General features: G+C 48.0%; 2 protein-coding genes across 2 annotated transcripts in view; both read left to right on the top strand.

The window, feature by feature from the left end:
- On the top strand, positions 1-12,510 carry TMEM272 (transmembrane protein 272). The gene is given in 5 exon segments (XM_032402624.1): positions 1-37; positions 2,048-2,398; positions 5,486-5,497; positions 5,500-5,567; positions 12,157-12,510. Coding segments are annotated over 5 exon segments (822 nt in total).
- A 10,423-nt stretch (positions 12,511-22,933) lies between these two features.
- Positions 22,934-23,999, top strand: part of DHRS12 (dehydrogenase/reductase 12) — a 34,500-nt gene continuing 33,434 nt past the window's right edge. Inside the window, 1 exon segment of the mRNA XM_032402623.1 lies at positions 22,934-22,957. Coding sequence (XP_032258514.1) covers positions 22,934-22,957 — 24 coding nt within the window.

Here is a 23,999-nt window from a genome sequence, read left to right as displayed (position 1 = left end):
ATGGCCAGGGAACCCGAGAATGATGTGGAGAGAGCAGGTTTGAGCCTTAGGCCCGGACAGGGGTGCTGCAGAGAGGGGGCCTCTCGTGAGCTGGAGGCACAGTCTGATGTCACCTCCCTTTGGGTTTGGGACTGTCCCTGCTCAACTCATTCAAAGTCCCTGCGAACCACAGGGCCTTCCTCACTGCTGTTCTTCCAGTTCCGCAACTGGGCCCTAGGTGGGGTCTGGAATCCAAGGGAAGTCACACATCTTGAATAATAATAGTGGTGATCATGACAGTGGCTAACGCTTAGCCCCGTTTATCATGCAGCAGACCTTGTGTTTCTTGCCTTACATGGGTTATGACACTCGATCATTTTAACAGATCTATTAGGAAAGTCCTAGAATAATGCCTAGAATGATGATCAGCATTATAGCTAATTCAGAGAAGGGTGATTTGAAGGGAGGAGTGAACACTGAGGCCCATCACTCTGCGTGCCTGTCCTCCTCGACATCTCCTGGAGGTGAAGGTCAAGATTGGCATGGAGGGCAACTTCAGGGGGCCTGCTGAAGGGGAGGGACTGCCCTGTCCATCCTGCTCTGACAAGTAGGAGCAGAGCTTGTGGTTTGGTGTCGTGAATGTGAGGCTCTCGGCTGCAGACACGCGCAGCCTCAGATCCTTTCTCCTCCAGAGATGACTGGGATTCACAAATAAATCTGAGATCTTTGACGATCCAAAACTGGAATGGGCCTTGTAGATTAAACTAATTACAGAGGGTTCAGTGTAAGTAATAGAAAACCCAACTCAAACTGGCTTAATTAATAAAGAGGATTTATTGGTTCATATCAACAGAAATAGTTTAGCTTCATGGGTGTGTAATTCAGTGGGTGACAAATGCCACTGAGGACCTAGTTTCTTCTTGCCTCTCCTTTTTGCCTTCCACGTGTCATTCTCAGGCTGATTCGCCTTCGTGGTGGCAAGATGGCAGCCAACAGCCCCTAGAGCACGGTGCTTGCACACCAGTGGCCAGGGAGGGAGAGAAGCCTTGCTTCTGGAAGTTCGACCCGAAGAGTGAGAAAGCTTATTTCCTTTTTTCTCCACTTGAGTATGCTTGGCCCAAGATGAGTCATAAGCTTATCCACCAAATGATAGCATATCCAATGAATACTACTCTGCTGATTAATTTAGAGCTAAACCTCATGCCCTTCTCCAGAGCCCAGGGTGGAGTCAGCTGGTGCCAGAGCACATTAGCTGCATAGGAGACTGGGAAGGTGGGCAGGTGGGGAGACGAGAGCAAAAATTGGGCTGATTACCTAGAAAGGAAGGAGTGAATGCTGAGGAAGCCACCATGATATGCACTCCAAGATCCTGCCTCTGTTCTCAGCGCTGGCATCAGAACCTAGCAGGATACATAAATGTGTGATGTTATCAAAACTTTAGCATCGAGAACTGGGGATGGGGGGGCAAGCTACCCAAAAGGCATTCAAATTCATAATTAAGAAAAAAATGCTAGCCAAGCAAAACCTGCATGTGCAGACCATTTAACAGATGGGGAGACCAAGAAACAACAAGGGGAAATAATTGCCTAATCATAGTAGTGCCATACACTGAGCTGGGGTGTGCATCTGCTAATGCATTGTACAGAAGAAGAACGTGACGCCCCAGGAGGTCATCTAATTTGCCCAGAGCCACACAGCTAATGAGTGACAGGCCCAAGGCTGTGCAACTCCCGTGCCACTCTCCTCTCCCAATGCCAGAGGGGCGAAATGGGGGCAGGAGCAGGAAGAAAAACCCCAAGCAAGCAGCAAAGAGCTCTCTTCCACTGTGTGTCAGTAAGAATTGTAGGAGATCATCTCTGAGCATATTCTGTGGGAGATGGAGCCAAAGAAACAGAAAGGGAAAAAGACTTCGTGAAGCAAATTCCGTAAGTGATAAATCAAGTTGTCAGTGAATCTTGGGCAGGGGAGGGGAAGAACCATCTGCAGTGGGGAGAGGCTCCCAGGAAGGGCAGGGTCGATCATGCCTGGCTGGGCGAATGCTGGTGGCTTCCGGCATCCTGGCGGGCAGAGCTGCAGTTCATAAACTCCTTTTCTAGAAGCTGTCAGATTTGGGAGAGGTGGTGCAGGAAATGTGGGTCTTTGACCTGGCACGATGCTCCTCGGCGACATTCAGCCCTCCCAGAGAGGCAAGTCTGGGCTTGCACCCTGCCCTCCCTCCCGTGCAGTCGGGCAGGGACCTCCTGCCATCTGCTGACTTGCCAGAAGGTCGGGCCTCACGGAGGCATCAGGAGTCGGCACTGCGAAGGAAGTGAAAGGGTCTGCGTGTTTCTAAGCCGGTGCTTGCTCCTTCTCCTGGCAGCCTGCTTCATTTTCATGCTCTCCGCCCTCCGGGCGCCGCCACTCTCCGTGGCCTTCACAGGTGAGCCGGCTGCTGAGCTGCTGGACCCCACGGGTCAGCCGCGTCCGGCCTCAGGACCACGGCGCCGCATCTTGAAGCATAAAACGTGTGCTAGGAGGAGCTGGCTGGACCAAGGAGGATTTCCAAACGCATATTAATCATAACAGAATGACTTGGTTGAACGTTTTAAAACAACTGAGTCCTGGGTCCTGCCCTGGGACATTGATGCGATATGTCCAGGGTGGGGACACATAGCTGCTTTTAAAAATCTGTGGCTAGATGATGTGGGCCAGGTTGGGGGCCAGTGGGCTGAAGGTTTCCCAAGGCCCCCTCCCAGCTCCTGGGTTCCCATGTGGAAGCCTGTCGTGAGCAGTGTGAGAAGTGCTATGGTAATGTGTTGGTGCTCTGTGAATTTCTTTTGCTGAATGCATGAATAAATACTTCCATAAGTCACATAAATTAAATAACCTCAATAATCTGGAAGTGTGAAGTGTCGAGGGAGTAGGAAGCTCCCGGAGTAGCTAAAAATCGTTGTCATGTGTCAGTCAGTGAAATTGAAGTCAGGCCCTGGAATGTCACTAATGGGGGCCCCTGGGTTCTGTACACAGAACTTAGCTAGACCCATTTCAGTAGAGACCTAGCAAGCCTGGTGTTCTAGTCTCCAAGTTCACAGCCCACTGGAGTAGGAATTCAAAGGGCATGGGAGTTGTTGAATAAGACCCCAGTACCCTAATTGCTTAATGGGTTTGGGTTTTCCCTTTGAGGTGATGAAAATATTTTGGAACTACGTAGAGGGGGCAGTTATACAACTTTGTGAATACACTCAGTGCTCCTGAACACTTCACTTTAAAATGGTTAACTTTATTTTATGTGAATTTCCCTCAGTAAAAAAAAAAAAAGGCAGCTAAATACTAAAAAACAAAAAACTAATACAAAATAGTACTCTTAGATTTGTAATAAGCGAAAGCTGACAGCTTGATGGGAAATAAAAGAACAAAATAAAACCCTAAAGTTTGCCCCGAACTAAAGTAGCTGAGAAGTCTAGGGCCGTTTAGTGGAAGGGCAGATAATTCAACCACTTCAGTAGGCCCTGAAGCTGTCATTATTATAGGGAGTTCAAAAATAAAACATGTATTATACGGCTCTGCTCGACCCTGCTTAGGAAGTCAGGAGCATCCTTTAAAAAAATGTCCTGTGCAAAAACTATCAAGTGAAAGATAGATTTTTACTGGGGCGGGGGGAAGCTTTTGGAGCCTGTGGTTTAGTTATCTGGAAAATGACTTTAACTGGAATAGATCATTCACTAATAAGGCTGCTTAAATGAAGCAAGAACCTACAAGGGCCGTTCCCATAGATATTACACTAAAATCCCTACACTCACTGCAGGAAGAGAGTATTGAGGAATCACTGCTCCGTGGTTATGAGTTTCTGTTCGGGGCGTTGAAAAAGTTTTGGAACTAGGTAGTGGTGACGGATGCACAAGATTGGGAATATAATTAGTGCCCCTGGATCATACATGTAAAAATGGTTACAATGGCAAAATATTGTTATATTTATTATATCACAATAAAACATGTAAAAACATAATTTTAAAAACCCCATAATATGAGCCCCCCCAAAAAGCCTAAAGAGGGTCATTGTGATCCTGCCGATCAGATAGAAAGAAAATCTAGAGGTAAGGTAGGCACTAAGCAATACGTGAAGAACACAAGGGGAAAGACGCTTTTATTAAATTTATTAGGATCCTCTGAAGCCATCTGTGTGCTGTTTGACCCTCCTGTGAGGAGCAGCTGCTTTTATTCATTAAGAATGAGCAGATATAGAAGTCATTACTCAATGTTCATCTCGCAGCTGGGTTTTGAATTGAAAGGCAGTTCATATCCAACAACGTTGGCATCCAGCATTTAAAGGTCTTTGTGTGAAAAGGTTGCATCGAGACTTGGGAAGTATTTCCATCTAGTAATGGCTTCAGCGGAACATCAAGATATCTAGGAAGGCAAGCCTCCCCAGGTTGATGATTGGAGGAACGTACGTATCTGGTTTTACTCTGGGGCCCTTAATTTGTGGGTCTCTGCCTACCCAGGAATTTTTATTAATTTCAGTGAAATATGGTGTAGCCGTGGGGAAATGGCTTATTTTGTCTAAGTGCCAAGGCATTCATGGGAAATAAAAATCAAATCAGAGCTAAAACTTTAAATGTCATTTTAACAGAACACTTCGATTTTACAGTGAGCGTCCCCTTTCTTGGGCTCTGTTGACAGATGTATCGGTCAGGGTAACTTGACCGCGCTGCGGTAATAAATTAGCCCCAGAATCTCAGTGGCTCAACGCTATAAAGGTTTATTTCTTGCTCATGAAAATTCCACTGTGGGTCAGGAACCCCCCAGGGTTCCAGAGGACTCCCCAGGGTAATGTGATGACTTCACACTCCAAATTACTTTAGTCTTGAGCACTGACCATCTCGACCCATGGATTCCAGGAGGTCAAAGCAGGGGAAGAAAACCAAGGGTCACATGTCAGTTTTTAAAGGCTTTGGCTCCAAAGTATCCCACGGGACATTGGTTAGAAGTAGTCACACAGCACTGGGCTACCCACAAGGGGGCTGGGAAATGTGAGGGACGCTCGCGGAGTGGTCAATGTCTCCTCACAGCCAAGATGTGTGCTGGAACCCATCCAAAGCCCGGTCATTTGAGCCAGATTGGTCATGGAGGGCAATAGGCATTTTTTTCATATATTTTAAATAATATATCGTACCACCATTAGTTAATAATAGGCCTAGAAGACAGAGGCCTGAGAAAAGTAGAGAAAGCATTGCTAGTGGGATTAAAATTACCATTAAGAAAGGGTACAGCCAGTTAATAGCCAGACGAAGTGATGTCTGATCCTTGCTCTGCCTGATGTCTGGTGGACAGCCATTCAGTCCCCTGAGCATCCTAACAATCAGGTGGCCAGTGAGACCGGGCGCACTCCACAAGCAGGGAATCGATCAGGTTACAGTTTATGTGAGGAGCATGTGGGCTTCTGCAGAAATCTCCTGAATCTTCCCAATTGGCGTTGTGCTCTTGAATGCATTTCTCTTAATCCTCGTTTGTTCTCTCCCCTTTGTAGGAATGAAGTTTTTGGAGACTGCCCCATGCAGCTCCTCATTCGTCTCTGTTTGCTAGTGCGTGGGATCATTGGAGCCTTAAAGGTGAAGTATATTTATCCGTTGTTTGTAGTTCTTGCAGAAATGGAACTTACGGGCCCTATGGTATGCATCCTTTAATTGTTTGCTGCTCACAGAGGAGCCAGAACACCCCCCCCCCCAACCCGCCCCCGAAGCCCAGGGCTGTGGAAGAAACAGAGCAAGGTGGGTCCTGGAGTCTGTTTGCAGAGACATGGATTTTTCCAGATGAGGAGCGTTCACCCAGAGCTGGGCATCTTAGCAATAGCTTCCCTCCTGCTGCCCTGAGTTCAGTGTGCTGAGTTGTGGCTTTGGTCCGATAGCAGTTGACAAAGAGGAGTCACTGACTGCCAGTTAATTTTACCTTTGAATCCAGCCAGTGTAATCTTGGCCTTTCTCTGTGCTTCTTTTTAAAAAGTTTCCTGTGAAGGGCAGTGGAGTTTGCAGCTAGTTCAAATGTATTTAATTTGAGCAGCTCTTATTTCTGTTTTTCTCCTCGTTCTTAGTTGATTAGCACCGAATCCGTTAGCTGCAGTCATCAATCAAACATTAAACTTGCATGTTCAGGGGTAGGAGTGCTTCTCTGTGATTCTCAGCTTATGTCAGTGTAGGGAGCTGATTTGCTCATGGGTTGTATTGACATCTGTTTTCACAGGAAAAGTGACAGAAGAAAAAATATGGAGGGGCCTGCGTAGTCTGCAGTTAGTTTCCAAACCCCTGGCCCACAGAAATGTCCCACCTGCCCAAAGCACCTCAGGTCTAAGGTATGTTAGGTCTGCCTCCATTTATCAGCGACCCTTCCCAACGGTCCACGCCCTGCCCAGAGCTTCCTGTATCCAAAGCTAGAACACACAAGCATCCATTTTTCCAACATGGTTTCATAAAAATGAAGCGCAAGACGGGGCACCTGGGTGGCTCAGTTGGTTAAGCGTCTGCCTTCAGCTCAGGTCATGATCCTGGAGTCCCAGGATCGAGTCCTGTATCAGGCGCCCTGCTCAGCGGGGAGTCTGCTTCTCCTTCTGACCCTCCCCCCTCTCATGCTCTCTCTCTCTGTCTCATTCTTTCTTTCTCAAATAAATAAATAAAATCTTTTAAAAAAATGAAGCACAAGAGAAAACAATCAAGAGTACCATATATAAAATTTCATTGGGACCCACTGTCGGATTTCTTTGCTGGCTTCCTTCTGGAGCTTGGCGCCTTCAGGAGATGCTGGCCGGTGGCATTGGTCAGGGTACTGATAGGACATCAAAGGAATGTCTTCAAGATTGCTGCTCTCATTTGCAGCCAGAAGTCACTGGCTCAATTCACGGGAAACATGTCTGATTTGGGGCAAGTGCTCTGAGCCTTTCGTGTCTGAGTTACTTCACTAGTAAATGCCCCCAGGTCCTGACAGCAGTCTGGGGGGTGGTGTTCTGGAATGTGCAGTAACACGTGGTCCCCCCACCCTGTAACAACATCCCTACGGGATCTGCTTGGGACTCTGTTTAGCTCCAGGGAAACCCAGAGGCTCTCTGCTCAGTGGGGCCGCCTATCCCCTGTGGCCCCGTGGTGTTAGAGGAAAGCTCTGATGGATTGAGCACCATAGAGATGTTCCAAACAAGGGCAAAGTTTTCAGCAATTACCTCTGCTCAGCCCTCTCTCACTTGACTAGCTCATCATCAGGCTGTGAACTGAAACTTTCCTGTGGAGATGTTTCCATCCATGGGGTCTATTCCTCTTAACAACGGCAAACTTTTCCTTTATGAAATCCAGCCCAGAACCCAAAGGTAATTTATTTTAATGAACAAACTAAGGCCCTAATAAACAGCATTGATTTTTTTCCCCCTGGCAATCTAAACCTGCTTGAAGCCAAATTAAATTTTTGTGCTCATCATGGCGAGGTAATACACAGTGAGTCCATAACGGTCAGCGCAACAGCAGGCAGATTTATAGAATCCCCAGACAGAGAAGTTTGAGGGAGTCCAGTGCTTTGTATTTAACCCTCTCGGGACACTGCATCACGATGCCCAGCATCCTCTCTGAAATGCATCAGATCCGCCACAGTGTTACATTTTATTGAAGAGAAAGCTGAGCAGCCGCGAGTGGACTTTTCCCAAAGTCACCAAAAAGAACTGAGAGTCACAACCCACTGGAAAGATCAGAAAATGAATTTAGTAGGTTGTGACCATTTAAAAAAAAAAAACAGGATAGAAACTCTGAGAGTACCCAGTAAGTACTGTGTGACACACACGTACACATGTGTGTTTGGGTACGTCGGACACATAGTTTATTATCCAAACTGGGACGCTTTTGCGAGTACAAGCTCTAATAACAGTCCTGCAGGAAAACAGCACAACCCACGACTTCTCTGAGCCAGCAAAGGACATACAGTCCCCCAACTACTAGGTTGTGATGTAAAATGTATTTGTTACTGAGGGCCACGATAAAAAGAAAGGTTCAGAAACACTGATTTAGTGGCCATTTACCTACCTAACCCTCCACTTCATCTTCCAATAGTTCACTGTTGAGTAAGAATTTCTAGCACCCAGTGAATGCTTACCATGTACCACGTGCAGTGTTAAGGGCTCTACCCTTAGTCCTTACAAGACCCCTTTGAGGCAGGTACTTGTAAAGTACAAAAAAGGATTTTTGAATACAAGGAACAAGGACTGCCCACAAAGCAGTCCTGGGAGGGTAGCCAGATCCGTGGACCTTGGGCATCCTGCTGCTCCCTCCCCCTGGCATGCTGAGAGTGTGGGGGAGGCGCCTCTAGGGAGGGCAGATGCTGGGATTTTCTCTCCTGTATACCTGTGATGGGTGGGTGACACCCACGGGATCGGGCCCCGCTAGGAAGGAAAACGGGCGCTGAGTAACTGAAAGCCGAACTGTACCATCAGCTCCAGCTTACAGATGAGGAAACTGAGGCTTACAGGTTGCTTCTCTTGAGTTTATGGCAGAGCTGGTGTGCCATCCACTCCTGCCCGAACTCACAGTTCCCCTCAGCGGCCCTTCTCCGTCAAACTGTTTCTCTCCTATTCCCCAAACCCATCACCCTTCACCCTCACCACACCACTTCCGCTCCAAGGAGGTCCCTCCCACCTCTCCCTGCTCACAGGGGTCCAGAGCATACGCCCTCTTCCAGGAAGACCTCCTTGGGTGAGGCGGCTCTTTGCAGGTGGCTCTCTGGACCTCTCTGAGCCTTCACTCTCCTTTTCTTATGGAAATAATCTGCCTCCCAACCAGGCTCTAAGTCATACTTCTAGAAAACCTGGGCAGGGTTGGACCAAACGGGAGCACTTTCCCAGCAAAGAGCCCCTCCAACTCAACATTCTCTGATTTAGACATCTGGGGAATGTGGTGTAGACAATGGCCACAAGTTTGGACCGACACCCATCTCGTCCTTTTTACCCACTGTGGACCTGGCTTGAAGGGAAGAAATGACTTACCTTCTCTGCTCCTTAGTGTCCTCATCCATGGAGCAGAGACGATAATAAGCAGCTCCACGGTTGGTGTGAGCATTAACTGAGATCATACAGGCCAAGCAGCAGACCATCAACTTTACTTAGGCTGTGCTGTCTTTTCATAAGTAATAACTCTTCATGGTAGAAAATAAGAGAATAGGAGAAGCACAAAGAAGAAAATCAAAATCACCTGTAAATTCCACCACCCAGAGAAAATCACTGCTCATATTCTGGCCCGATGGCTCCAGCCGTGGTGCCCCCAGGTACCCATTTATTTAATGCAGCTCACCTCAGGTCTCTGGGAGCGTTAATCGAGAAGGTGCACATTGGGCACTCACTCCAGCATGGGGACCTCCCTCTGTACAAGGCCCATTGCCAGAGACACTGTCACCATTGCACACAGAGTCCCCAGGTAAGTCTGTCCCACCTGTCACTCTTCACCCCCCAGGCTCTGATCCCACCATCCTGCAGGTCCCCACCACCTACATTTGCATCTGGAATTTTAAATGTGGCACGTCCAAATCTGAAATCATCATCCACCTAAAGACACAGCTTGGGCTCCTCTGTCCTCTGCCTCTCTTGATGATCACCCACTCCACTGCCCTGGCATGGAACCTTGTTTGCTCCATCTCTTGGCTGCGTGCTGCCCCCTCACCAATCTGCCACACTGTCGGTTATTGGAGGATTTTTTCTGAAGCCCAGTTCTCCATGGGTTAGGGGTGCCGTGAGGTTGGCCTTAGAAGAGGTGGGGAGCCTGGGACTCTGGAAGAGAATGGACGAGAGGCATAGGTCTTCTGAAGACATCATAGATCAAGTTGCTAGACACAGGGAAGATAAGGAACCAGGATTCCTTAGCAAAGATGACTTGTGGTCTTCTGTGGGTGCATCTTTAGAGGAAGCATCTGGAACCGAAACATGTGAGTGCTGTCAGAGCTGGGTAGGATGGTGGTCCTTTGTGAAATAAAATGCGAGCAGCATTTCAAAGGGGAGCCAGGAACTACCCACTAGGGGCGAGATAGTCTTTGTCCCTCTACAAGGAATTAGCAAGGCTAACGCTCAAAGGACAAGGGTCTGTGCTCTTGACTGGATGGATTCGTAAGAACAGGAGGGACACACTCATGCTCCATGGCCCTGCTTGGAATTACAGATCCCTGGAGATGGTGAGTGGTGGAAGCATCCAACACAAGTAATTATCTGTTTATGAGCCTCTTGCTGAAGAACTGGGGTTCCAGGAAAATAAGGACTAAAATTGACCTTTGGATTTGGATGCATGGAGGCGTGGGTTGAGGCGTGGTCCCATGGCATCTGGAACTGACCAGGCCTGCCAAGTGGCCTGGAGGTAGCAGGCAAGTCTGCTGGGGGTTCCTCACAGGGCAGAGGGTCCAGCATCAGGACCAGGCATCCATGTTACAAAGTCATGTGTGGTGGAAGTGTGCTAGTGATAAGGAAAATCTGTGTCCTAAGATGGCTGACCGAGCCAACGAGAGAGTCCCAGTCCTTGCCCCGGGGCTCTTCTGGGTTCTTCTCCCTGCCCCGCTTCACACACGTGCCAAAAGTGCCAAGTATGCGGACGTAGAAGTGTATAAATTGCCCCCTTTTTTTGTGCTCGGGGCTCAGACCTTTGGAGACCGCTCTCCTCTGAGCCCGCCGGCATTAAATAAATCTCCTATCCTCCAAGATCTCCGGGTGCCGCGTGGTTCTTCTGTCAGGCGATCCAGTCCAGGTTCCGTAACACTAGGACGGGAGAAGGGAAAGTCTGTCCACAGACACAATGAACTGGGGGTGAGGACAGTGACTGGACAGACACAATGAACTGGGGGTGAGAAGACCGTGGGACCCCAGAGCAGAGCAAAGGGCAGCCCTGAGGCGCGAGCCATGGGTTGTGACTGAGGAAAGTTGTGAGCAAGAGGGAAGGTACACCAATACGGCTGGACCCTGCCCTTCGTTCCAGTGCAGAAGGAATTACTGGAAGTATCCCCAGCATGGCAGCTTTCCTTGGCCAGGTGAGGAGCAGGGAGCATCCTGGGTTTCTAGCTTGGGCAATGTCACCAAATGAGGGGAATACGGCAAGTAACAAATTCTGTTGTTAACATACTGAGCCGAGGGGCGCCTGGGTGGCTCAGTCGTTAGGCGTCTGCCTTCGGCTCAGGTCATGATCCCGGGGTCCTGGAATCGAGCCTCGCATTGGGCTCCCTGCTCCACGGGAAGCCTGCTTCTCCCTCTCCTGCTCCCCCTGCTTGTGTTCCTTCTCTCTCTGTGTCTCTCTCTCTCTGTCAAATAAATAAATAAAATCTTTAAAAAAAAAACAACATAGTGAGCCGAGGGCCTGAGGATACTCAGTGGAGCTTCACACGCGTCTGAAGTCTGGGTGAAAGTTCTGGAAGGGAGCTGCAGACTTGGGTTCCATCAGCCTATATGCAGGTGAGGTCAGGGCCTGGGACACATTTGAGGGTCACCAAAGAGGGAAGCTACTGGAAGAGTCAGAGACGCAGAGTGGCTTGGGGGAAGGATGCCAGCTTTGGCTGAAGACAGAGCTGGTGATCTACTCTGGCTCTTCCACTTTTCATACACGTGACCTTGGCCAAGATCCTTAAACTTCCTGGTCTTTAACTCCTTTGTTTCTAAAGGAGTAATGTGCATTCCATAGGGTTGTTTTAAATAAGACAACATGCCTAAAAGCACTTAGCATCTGCATTACTCAGCTCGGGCTGCCGGGACAAGATGCCACAGACCCGGTGGCTTAAATAGCAGGTGGGGAGGAGGGCATTTTCAGCTGATGACCCCAGGCAGGTTTGTGGCCATGGGAGGAGGGGGAGGAGCAGGTCACTGGAGCCAGGAAGGCCAAGGATGACCTCAAGGCTGATGAAGCAAACCAGAGCAACAGCGAAACTCTGGGTGCAGAGATGAATTTCAGTCAACAAATCCCTTGTCCAAAGCAGCTCACACATCTCAAAGGCAAATGCTACCAGGGATGCTGACTCAGGATTGATGCCTTCATTCTTGCCAATTCTCATTCTTCAAAAGTAAATTTCACTCCTTGGCGGCATTTCCAACTCCAGTGTGCACACTTTTCATAATAAATAAATCTCTCTGTTTCTCCTGTACCTTCTCCCCCCTCTCATCCCCCTGCTTTGCTGCTCTGCCCTCTGACCCCTTCGCTCCCTACCGCAACCCAGGGGTCTCTCCTGCTGTACGAATCCACCAGGATGAGGCGGCTTCTGTCCCAGGCCATGGTGATCGACAATGTCAACGATGATGAATATCCCTGGAGGCCAAGTGTGCACAAGTGTTATAGACACCTAAGCCTCAGCCTCTTCCTCTGCCTCTGTTTCCTTCTGGGAAACCACTGGCTCTTTTCCGTTTACCTGCCTGATTTTATTCCCCCTTTCCAGCAGCCTCAGGATTACTGTGACAAAACCCCGTACCTCTTTGCAGTAGGGGTCCTCGTGCTCAGCCACGCCGTGCTGGGCCTACTGGTCCCGTGCAGCGGTTGTCTACGTGTGGTCCAGGTGAAGATTTGTTGTCCATGAAGACTGAGAACCACCCACTCTGGCACACACGCACGCATACACACACACACACACGCCCATGCATGCACACGGGTGTATGTACAAATACACACACACACACACGCCCATGCATGCACACGGGTGTATGTACAAATACACACACAGACACACTCACACACACATGCACAGTTGCAAGGGAAGGGAGTGCTGGAAAGGTAGTAAAGCCTTCCCTACAGGCGTTTAAGAAACCACCAAGATGCGCTGCATATTCTAGAAGACTAAAGAAACTCTTGCCTCCCTGGGCCTGGGGAAAGCACTGTGGCTCTTTTCAGAGTGGGACTTTTGTGCTCATGAGTTCGCAGAGGGATTTTTTTATTTGAGGGCATGAAGTAAGGTGAGGCCGAGAATGGGACACTTTTGAATCACATGCAGTTCCAAGGACTGTCACAAGTTCAAGGTTTGTTGTTACTGTTGCTACTGCTGTGTTGTCGTTCAGCCACGGCAACCTGAGGTTACAGAAAGGTATGTCTTTCAAACGAGACCATCTTAGCTTCACTTTGGTGGCTTTGTTACGAAAGGGAGAAAGGTGCTCTTGTTTAATGACCCCAGGTGTCTTTTGGGAAAGGTAAGGAGCTCTCTTTCCCAACCCCTAATCAGATGGGTTTGTTCTGACAGGTAAGGGCATCCCAAGGACAGCTCTAAAGGCTGCCAAGGTCAAGGGAGTCGGTCCCCCTCGGGGCTCTGGCCTGGCGGGGGAGCCCGGCATCACAGAGAGCAGCACGTCCTCACGGCGTACCTTGGAGGGCGCTACTGCAAATCCTTGGCTTGGCCTGCGTCTGCTGCTTTCCCTCGTTGTCTACGTACATCTCTGTGGCTTGCTGGTCGCGTAAACCAGTTTTGTGTAGGCTTTGGCCGGGCTGCATGTGGTCTGGTTAATGTAGGTGTTTGTTTGGTCTCTGGGTTTAAATACTCTACAGAAGCAAATCTACTTAACGTCAGGTGAGGGTTGGGAAGCCTTTGGCAAATCCATCTGTCTGGAAGTTCAGGATGACACCAAAAAGCAAACACTGACATCCCCTCTTGCTGCCGTTGTTATGAGGGAAGTTCCTGGGGGCTGGATGCCATGTTGGTGTGTCGGAGTGGAGCGTTGGGGCTTTAGAGTTTTATTTATTTTTTTAAAGATTTATTCATTTATTTATTTTTGAGAGAGCATGAGTGCGGGGAGGGGTAGAGGGAGGAGCAGACTCCCCACTGAGCAGGGAGCCCGATGCGGGACTCGATCCCAGGACCCCGGGATCATGACCTGAGCCGAAGGCGGATGCTTAACCGACTGAGCCACCCAGGCACTCTGCTTTAGAGTTTTAGATGAAGACTCTGTCACGTGTGTTTCTAGAGCCAGTGCCCGCCCCGGGGGGCAGGGGAGAGGGGCACCTTCACAACTGTGCTTCTGTCTCAGCTATATGCACAGCCTCTGTTTACGTGGTACTAAACTACTTGCTTGCTTTTGAGGGGGAATGCTTTATACTCAACTCCTCACTGGCCGTCAAGGTTGGCTCACTCCTCTCAAATGGCTCATTGAAAGGCTCACTCCTCTCCATGCTTCCAGAGAAAAGGACCTGTGAGTCCTGTGGAGAGTTCACATTGAATTTGGGCATCTGTCATCTGCTGTCACTTTTGGTCCCCATTCCTCCTAGGTAGGGAAGAAGGTGCTGGATGCGCCCTCTGCTGGGCAAAGGGTGGAAAGCCCTTATTTTGCCCCTGCCCCTCAGGGACTGCTCAGGTTTTCATTTTCACCTGAGCCATGGAAGATCAGAGGGAGTACCACTTGAAGTTCCTGCCCTCCTCTGTGATGCCCGAAGTCATTCTCATTGTGCCGCATGTCACTCTCTCCATGCTGGGAGCTCAGAGACTGGAGCAGGCAAGGTGTTCCATGGGCAGCCCCTTCCACCCTGCTTTCCCTAGGTGACGACTCATCAGTCACTCCCAGTCACTTAGCTACTGTTTGGACACAGATGAACACAGCTGAAAGCCAACAAAACCCATGTGTAAGCTCAGTCCAGGCCACACATCAACCAGCACGTCACTTAACGTCTCTGACACTAACTCCTGCGCAGGACCTGAAAAGAGTGTCTAGGCTCCCATCTAAAAAAATAAGCCAAGCCTATTCAGTTAGGGCAAAGCCAGGCTCTGTTATTTATGGAGGAGAATGGCCTGGCAGCCCCCTGCAGAGGCATGCTCCCTCGGTGCACAGGGACCACACCACTGGCTCAGGCACCTGCCGAGGATGGCAGACAGCTTTGTTCTCTCCCGCTAGCCCCCATCACGGATGCACATTGTGTTGGGAATGACTCTGAGGCTCTACTGAGACTCAGCAAGAAAGCGTGTTGGGACTGAGGAGCCATGCCCATCTGGGGCATGGAAAGGGAGAGGCGCCAGCCACGCCACAATTGGCAAATCCACAATCCTACTGGGGATCACCCTGGCGTTCTGGGACCGAGCAAATGGAGGTTCTCCCGCTCACATCTCAGCACTGTCCTCACCCCACAGTGGTGCTAAAACACTTTACGGTGCCCTAGTGAGTGACTTACAGGAGAAGTCTGGCCACGGAGAGACTGTGACAAGGGGAGGATGCCCAAGGGAACATATCGCTGACTCCTCTTCATCTGTCGACACTGAGGACCTGAGCCCATGCCCCCCACATTCCTCCCACACATGCTTCTAAGACTGTGTTCCTGGGCCCTGGGTAAAGGTGGAAAGAGGATTTTATGAAAAAAATCCTTTAAAAAATCGTAAAACTGGCTGTTAGCAGCCCACAGACATTGGCTGGGGTTTGGGTACACCAATAGCCAGGTCTCAGATGTTGGAGATGCCCGGTCTCTGATAGGCATGACTGTCCCTGGAGTGTTGCAGAAATCTCTATCTTGGTATACATGATAACTTACCAAATACGCTTGTGAAAGTGGCAAAATATCCCCTTTGCCAGAAGGATTTATTTCCTGCTTTCATTCCTTTCTCTATTTATATCTTGTTTCACAACAAATTTGGAGGTTTTTTTTAATGCTGTATTGGAGACAATAAAATTAAAGAAAAATATATAGTAAAAAAAATAGAACTATAGAAAAAACTGAGATGGTTAGAAAGCTGGAGTTCTCAACCTCTTTTTCCCCCTACACTGACACACTAGATTCTCACCCCAGAGGGAGAAATGAAGTAGGGTGATCATTCTCATATGTACCCCACCCCCCTTTGCAAAGGAGAATTGTGGTCATAGGTCCTCAATAATTACTAAAACCTGGACTAAATTTTCATCTATGAACTGCACATTTTCCACGGAGGAAAAAAAATATGTCCCCTCTGGAGGAACATGAGTTAAGTCTGCAAGCCCATATTGCTGTGCATCCATTCATGGAGGGAACATGGAGGAATTCAGTGGGTGACATCTTCAGCATGCTATACAAATGCACCTGCAGGGGTGCCTGGGTGGCTCAGTTGTTAAGCGTCTGCCTGCAGCTCAGGTCATGATCCCAAGGTCCTGGGATCAAGCCCTGCATCGGGCTCCCTGCTCCACGGGAAGCCTGCTTCTCCCTCTCACACTCCCCTTGCTTGTGTTCCCTCTCTCGCTGCCTCTCTCTCTGTCAAATAAATAAAATCTTTAAAAAAAAACAAAAACAAATGCACCTGCAGTCTATGAATTATAATTTATTAGAGCCTCCTTCAATGATGTGAGGTGGTTATGACAAGGCACATTTCGGAAAAGAAGTTCTGGGCCAAGGCAAATTGTCCATGACTACGGTTCTCTGAAGGTCTGGCTTAACCCAGAGAGGACCTTCAGATTGTCTAGGAAGTGATCAGTTGCATGTCCTTTATGTATTCCGTTAGGATCATTTCCTTCATCTAGGCTTTTTGATAGAAGATGAGCATGGGACGTTCAGAGTCATAATCCAGAGCCCTGATTATGACTTAACACTGATGTTAAGTGGACTGCATATACCTGCAGAATGAAAGCACCCCGCCAAGAGTGACCCCAAAAAGTCAGCCATTCCTCCTTTGCAGGAATGGTATTCTGGAGAAATTAACATGATAACATCTGAACTTTCCAGATGTTTTGAGAAGTCAAAGACCAGATCCATACGACTAGAAGGGATAATTGATTATTCTGAGAAAAGACTGCAGCAAATATGAGCTATACACTGAAGTCATTTAATTTTATTTGCTACCTTGGGCATCACGGTAAAAACCACATTGTCCCTATTCTTTGCCTGAATCTATGGAAATGGTCGTTGAAAGCGGTAAAAATGGAACCATTTCACTGGGGTCAACCACACCCGTGGTTCACAAACCTCAGCGAACCATCAGAACTACCCAAGGGTTTGTTTAAAATGCAGAACCATGGTCTGCAGAGATTATGATTCTGTGGGTCAGAGAGCCACACATGTGCCCTCAGGCCACACAGGAGTCCTAGGCTGACCCAGAACTGTTCCATCTTGGTCATGACCCTGAGGGCAGTGTGGGTGCCACTTCTAGTATTTCATGTGATTTCCATCTGTTTTAGCATGAGAACAGGCATAGCGGTCAATAACTTTCATTTTTGTACAAATGAATCTTGTGCTTCATTTCCTTGTGGGCATCTTTCATTGTCAATGAAATAAACTCGGAACAATTGTTCCTCGGTGCTTTCCCTGAATCCCCTGGGGGAGAGAATCCTCCCGGCCTGGGGACGCTTCTCTTGTTCTTCCTTCCAGCGGGATTTCCATGGGTACAGATGATTGTACACAGAAGCCGACACCCATCAGGGACCCGTTCGAGGCAAACTGGGCTCCATAAAACTCCTCATCTGTAGCTGGGCGAATGAGTTCATAGTGGATTCTAAAAAAATGAATTAATAAAAAATCCTGATGGATTCTAGTGGTAATTTCTCTTTTTATGGGTATGGAGCTAAGAAGAAAGTAAATCTCTCTTTTATAGAGATGGGATTGCAATAGTTCACTTTGCAGGTCAGCTGGTACGATAGCAGCCGACTTATCTTGGCTCTCGTCAGCGACAGCCTTTTGCTATTCCTCGCAGAGCTGAAATAGGAGGTGGGTGTTTCTCAAATGCATCTTCTATTGTTTTCTCTAGAACACTTTCTTTGCTAGATCCGTTAGCTTTTAAAGTGTAAAACTTTCTTACTGCATTGTGTGGAAGTACAGTTCCAAAGGCAAAGAGAAGGCAGCTCGTACTTTCTGCAGAGCGGGCGTGACATTCAGGGTTTGCATGTATGGCAGGTTCTAATAAGGCCCCCAAAGTCTCATGACTCAAAATGTCTCTCTGTTCTGACTGCCTTCTGTTTACCCCATTGGTGAGAGAGGGGTCCCTCGCCCTAAATAGTAGGAGATGGCTGAACACCCCACAGTTGACCCTGGGCAGATGCGAATGATGGGAGTTTCTTAGCCACATGTGTTCACAGCCCCGGGGAGGAGGACACGGCATGCGATGCAGGGCCCCATGGAGGTTGCACACGGGGACAGAGCGACCAACCAGGGCACGCAGGGGCCATGCTCTGTAGTAATGAGAGGCTGGGGTAACCTCTGGTTCCGGTGGGCGGATGTGATGGGCTTGTTTGAACCATGTCTGGGGTGCAGCCAGTTGCATAAGGGAGCTAGCAGGTGGGAGCCTTTCCTGTTGGGTGGGGGGCATCTCTGCTCAGAGCAGGGAACTCGTGGTTAGTCCTCTGAGCCTCGCTGAGGCTCAAAGATGTCAAGGCAGCTCATGAAATCTGGGGCCTTCAAATACACCTTCCAAGATCAATCTCTACCTTTATTTACCTATATTCCCTGGGTTACTTAGTCCCGGATTCAAATCTGGATTTGAACTTTCTCAGCCACCAAAGCAGAAGGGAGATACAGTCAACGATGAGATATACATTGTCCCCGAAGTCAAAAAAAGAAAAGCCCCTCCACACCATCAGTACCTAGGTTAGAACACTCACTTCCCAAACAACTCTGCCCCTGGTCGGTAGCTCCGAGCTCCTCCAGCCTTCTGATGATTTTCCCCACCATTGCAAAAGTCTTGCAGTCTGACGGGATTCTTCCAAACCAATTGTTTTACTCTTTATTTCTTCATTTGAATATTTCTGCTTTAAAATGTCTGTAGCCTGTGCTTTTCCATAGCCAGAAAAAAAAAAGGGCATTTCACAAATCGATTTACAGTTTATAAGTTTGTTTGTAAAGAAGCCAGTGTCCGTTCAGCCCCCAGTAAACTGGGGGACGTGGGTGTAGCCCAGATCCCGCTGGGACGCCCTGTGCCAGCCCGGTGGGCCCACCCCAGCCTACTCTGGTGTTGTGGCTGATGGCTCACACCTGCAGCCTTTCCTGGAGACCCATCCTTGGTTAGTGGAGCCAGCTTGCCAGGACATGCACCAGAGTGACCCCCTCCCCGCCCCCCAACATCCACAGTTACTCATAGCTTAGGATGAGCTGGGGAAGAGGGAGTAAAAGCTCAACCCTCTTGCTTCAGGGCAGGTTAAGCTCTGTGGTGTCACTGAAAATCCGGAGCTTTCTGCGGGATCAGGCCAGACTTCATGAGAAGCCACATCCTTCCCCAACTTCTTCTTTTTTCCGGTCCTTCTTCCCTCACTCGCATTCTAATCTCTCCCAAGACTACTCCATTAGTCCATCACTTTCCACAAAGCTCCACCTGGGGCTCTGTCTCCAGGGAACCTGACCTAGGACAGGGCTATTCCTCCACAGCTGGAGACAGGAGATAAATCAATAGTATAAAGCCCTTTTATTTTCCCAAAATGACTGTTTTACAACTTTCTGTTATTATTATAAAAGTGATACATGCTTACGGATAAGCATTCAGGTAGAGGCAGGGGGTATAAAGTAAAATGTAAAAGATTTCACACCCTACCACAACTCCCAGTCCCAGTCCCCTGAAAGGTGACCAGCGCTCATTTTTTAGTATCCTTTCGGAACATGTCTATGTATATATAACCATAAGTTATATCAAATTAGTCATATTATTCTGCAACCTGCTTGTTTCCACTTGCTATATCATGAACTTTCCATTATGGATACAAAGAGATCTGCCTTCAAAAATGCCCCATATTCATAAGATTCATTTAAATAGGCACATTCTCTGTTACTGGCATGTTTTTTCCATGAATCAAAATGGAAAGATCAGTAATCTGACATTTTATTTTGCCAAATGAACAACTGAGAGCTCAGTTGGGGAAAACAGTTGTCATTTCCCACCTTGTGTGTCTGGTGAAATGAGCCCAACTCAACCAAAACACTTGATGAAATTAGTTGCCAAGCCTTTTGGATTAAGGCCATGTGACTCACCTGAGGGAAACTCAATGGTCCTCAACAATGGATTAAAGCCAGTGAGAGAAAAGAAGTGGAGTTGGTTCTAAATTATGCACATCCACAAAACCTCATACCTAAGGAGCAAACTGTAATTTCACTATTGCATGTGTGTGAGGGTATGTGGATAATTAAGGTATATTAAGCAAAGAAGACAAGATGGGGGCACAGCAGATTGCACAGAAATTATTAGAAGCATTTTAAGATATAGAACAAAAAATAATAATGCAACACAAAGAGATGCCATCTCACACCCATTTGAGTGGCCATTCTACAACCATAACAACAAGAGAAACCAGAAAATAACAAGTGTCAGTAAGGATGGGAAGAAATTGGAACCCTCGTGCAACATTGGTGGGAATGTAAAATGGTGCTGCTGTTACGGAAAACCTTATGAAGTTTCCTCAAAAAATTAAAAATAGAATTGCCATGGGATCCAGCAATTCCACTTCTGGTTATACACCCAAAAGAACTGAAAGCAGGATCTTGAAGAGATATTTGTACACCAGCGTCCACCAGCATTATTCATAATAGCTAAGAGATGGAAGCAAGGCAAATGTCCATCAACAGATAAGTGGATAAGCAAAATGTGCTGTATTTACTATGGAATATTATTCAACCTTAAGAAGGAAGAAAATTCTGGGGCGCCTGGGTGGCTCAGTCAGTTAAGCGTCTGTCTTCGGCTCAGGTCTTGATCCTGGAGTCCCTGGATCGAGCCCCACATCAGGCTCCCTGCTCAGTGGGGAGTCTGCTTCTGCCTCCCCTCCCCCCCGTTTCCTGCTCTCTTGCTCACTCTCTCTCTCTCTCTCTCTCAAATAAATAAAATCTTAAAAAAAAAAAGGAAGAAAATTCTGACACACAATACAACATGGATAAAGCTTGAAGACATTACGCTAAGTGCACGTAATCAGTCATAAAAGGACAAATACTGTATGATTCTACTAATATGAGGTACCTAGAATAGTCAAAGTCACAGAGACAGAAAGTGGAGGGATGGTTGCCAGGGGCTGGGGGGCGGGGAGGAGAGTTAGTGTTTAATGGGGTACCGAGTTTCAGCCTTATAAGATGACAAAGTTCTGGAGATGGATGGTAGTGATGGTATAATGTGAATGTACTTAAAACCACTGAACTGTGCACTTAAAAATGATTAAGATGATGAATTTTATGGTATGTATATTTTGCCACAATAAAAAATAAGACATAAATGAAACTGTATTCCTCAGTCCTTCCAAGCCTCCCCAGGATGATCAAATGGCCCAGGACTGAATAGCGGACAAGGGCAGGGTCGTTGCAGGTGTAGATAAGGGACGCACGCTCGCTCACAGGCTCAAAACCCAATCTCACTCTGTTACTGTGGGTCTTAGTGCCCCCCCACCAGCATGCTCCCCCTTGAGTCTCTGAGTGCCTCTAGCTTGGCGGGGAGTCCTTGGAGGGGTGTGAAATGGAGGGCAGGGGAGGAATGCGGTAGAGGGAACCGAGGGGACTATGAGTCACCCATTTGAACACAGGAACCCGTCAACACACCAAAAAAGGGGAGGAGTTTCCAGCCCGAAGTGGCTAGAAGAAGAACCTGAGGAGAACCCACTATGAGAGGTGTTCCATCCGTACAGAAAAGGCGTGAAGGCTGTCCGGCTGGAATCCTGGTTGTGCTGCTTTCTAGATTCTCACGTGATCTTGGACACTCTACTGAAATTCTCTATGCTGCAGGCTCGTTTGAAGTGAGCTTCGAACAGTGCTGGGCACATAGCAAGTAGGGTATGAGTATTTGTTAAATAAGAGGACAGGTTTTTATTTCAGCCTCACTACTATGCTGTGAGGACTAGACAGTTAACACTGCTGTGTAGAGGGGAAACTGAGGCTCAGGGAGGTCAAGTGTCTCCTCTGAAGAGGTGTCAGAGCTGAATGTGGGTCTTCTGACTCTCGATCCCAGTCCCTGCCACTCTGTGTCTGCCTGTCTCTCCCTGCCTCGCCGGTGGCCCTTCTCCTGGGCGGCAGGGGGACCTAGGTGGTACAGGGAAGTAGGTGAGGGCCAGCTACGACAACCTCCAGGCTCTCATTCGACCCCCACCCCTGAGCCCCCACTGCCTTTGCATTGGGAACGGAACCGGCTTGCCATGAAACTAGAGCTCTAGAAACAGACACCATGAGAGTTTCAGACCAACACGAGCCCCATTTTCGGGAAATCACCTCCTTCATCAGCTTGGGTACATGGAGACTGACTGACCCGGGCTTCACGACTGCCCTGCCGTTGGCCCATCTCACCACTACCATCTCTAGTTCTGGGAAGGAGGACAAGGGAAATAAAGTGGACCTTTGCCTGTTTTTTATTTGGATAGCTAATTCATGCACATAGTACAAAATTCAAAGGCTCAAAAGGGTATTCAGTGTAAACCGAGTCTCTCTCCCACCCTGGTTCCCCAGGGCCAAAGCTCTTCCTAGAGATCCCCACTGTGAAAGGAAGGAAACCCTTACATCAAATGGATTTGTTCTTTAGGAAGTTGGTTCAGATGGACAGCAGACAGCCCTGGAGTGAACCAGTCTGGAAAAGCTGGTGGGCATCAAGGGACTCGGGGCGCAACCAGAAAGGTACTTCTAAATCGGGTCTGGCTTCCTGCTGGGTGGTTGTGTGAGCCACTGCATGGGAGGGTCATTGTCTGCCACGTACATCTCCCCTGGGCTGCTTCTCTCCTCCTTTAGTGTCGCCTTGGGTTTCTTATAATCAGACTTTTGTAATTAAGGCTGGGAGCCCCTAACCCCCTTATTGTCATTACAGAAGAGACCAGTTCTTGAATCCATGCACAAACAGGGTCAGGACCTGTGCATGATCCACGCTGAGGAGTCACAGCATCAGAGATCTTCCTCCCCACCCCCAGCCTCATCCTCCCTTCTTTTCTGTTCCTTTCCCTTTGCCCTCATTTCTCTTCCCCACCCCCAAGTCCACATTAAACACATACAAAGAGCAGTGCCTGGGCTTCCTATGGATTTATGATTTATGGTCATTCATCTTATTATCTAAGTGGTTTTGCCAGGTAAAATATTAAGGCACCACTGCCATTATAACCTTGTCTTCCATGATCTCATTGGCAGCTGGTGTTGCCATGACAACTGGGCTGGAGAAATTGGTACTGAGCTTCGGTGGAAGATGATGCGAACACTGGTGTGTGTGTGTGTCTGCAGTCTTCCTATCATGTATATCTGTTGTGTGAGAAGCCATGGATTTCTTAGGCCACACCTTCTGCTTCTCCTTCCAGTTTGGTCTAAATTAGCTTTAGGACTCTAAATCAACTGGAAGGAAGCTTTGGAGGAGGCTTTCTTTGTTTGGTTTATTGGGTAGCAAATTGAAAGCTGGGACACATAAGAAATATTTTAGAGTCTTTCTACCCATGTGAAATGAAGCAGCTACCCCCACTCAGTGTCACTCTTAAAAGCGCCTTGGGCTTAACTTATTTAAAATTTTTATGTAATTCTCTTATTAAATATAGAAAGTCAGAGCTAGAAGGGACCCCACATGTCATCTGTTTCCCCCTTTCATTTGGTAAGAAAACTAAGGCCCAGAGAGGCTAAGTGACTTGCCGCATACAGTATGGCTCCGGCATGGACACTATGACTTCAGCTAAGGGACTTACTCCTTTAAGTCTCAATTTGCTCATCTGTAAAATGGGGATAATATCAAGAGCCACTTTACTAAGTCACTGTAAGGCTTAAGTGAGATAATCCCAATGCTTGGCACATATCAAGCCCTCAATAAATTTTATCATTATTACCCCAGGTCACACTGGGAATCAGAAATAGGACAAAAATCCAGCTGAGCTAACTCCTACTTAAACTGGAGCCTTTTCCCATTAATCCTGTCCTGTCCTCTGTTTCTTTTTGTGTATATGTTCCTTGTCAGCCAGGGGAGAGTGGAAGGCCCTTCTGAGGTGGGGGTTGTCTTTTCTTAAAACCTCCCATGATGTGTGTATAATGCACACACTAGGTACCCTGTGGATGCTTGTTGATTTGAGGATAAACATTACATGCTTCGTGCCCTCATGGACGATCGACTGAATGTACATGGCATGGCTATACTGTAAGGGGAGAAAGGAACAGAAGGACAAATTTAAGGAGGGAAGTGAACACTTTTTGATCACTTCGGATGAAACCAGGCATCTTGCTAAGCTCTTT

This window comes from Phoca vitulina, unplaced genomic scaffold, assembly GCF_004348235.1.
Source record: "Phoca vitulina isolate PV1807 unplaced genomic scaffold, GSC_HSeal_1.0 scaffold5, whole genome shotgun sequence".
Taxonomy (NCBI): Eukaryota; Metazoa; Chordata; class Mammalia; order Carnivora; family Phocidae; genus Phoca; species Phoca vitulina.
The sequence above is the reverse complement of the archived record's forward strand: the minus strand, read 5'-3'. Positions and strand labels throughout refer to the sequence as shown.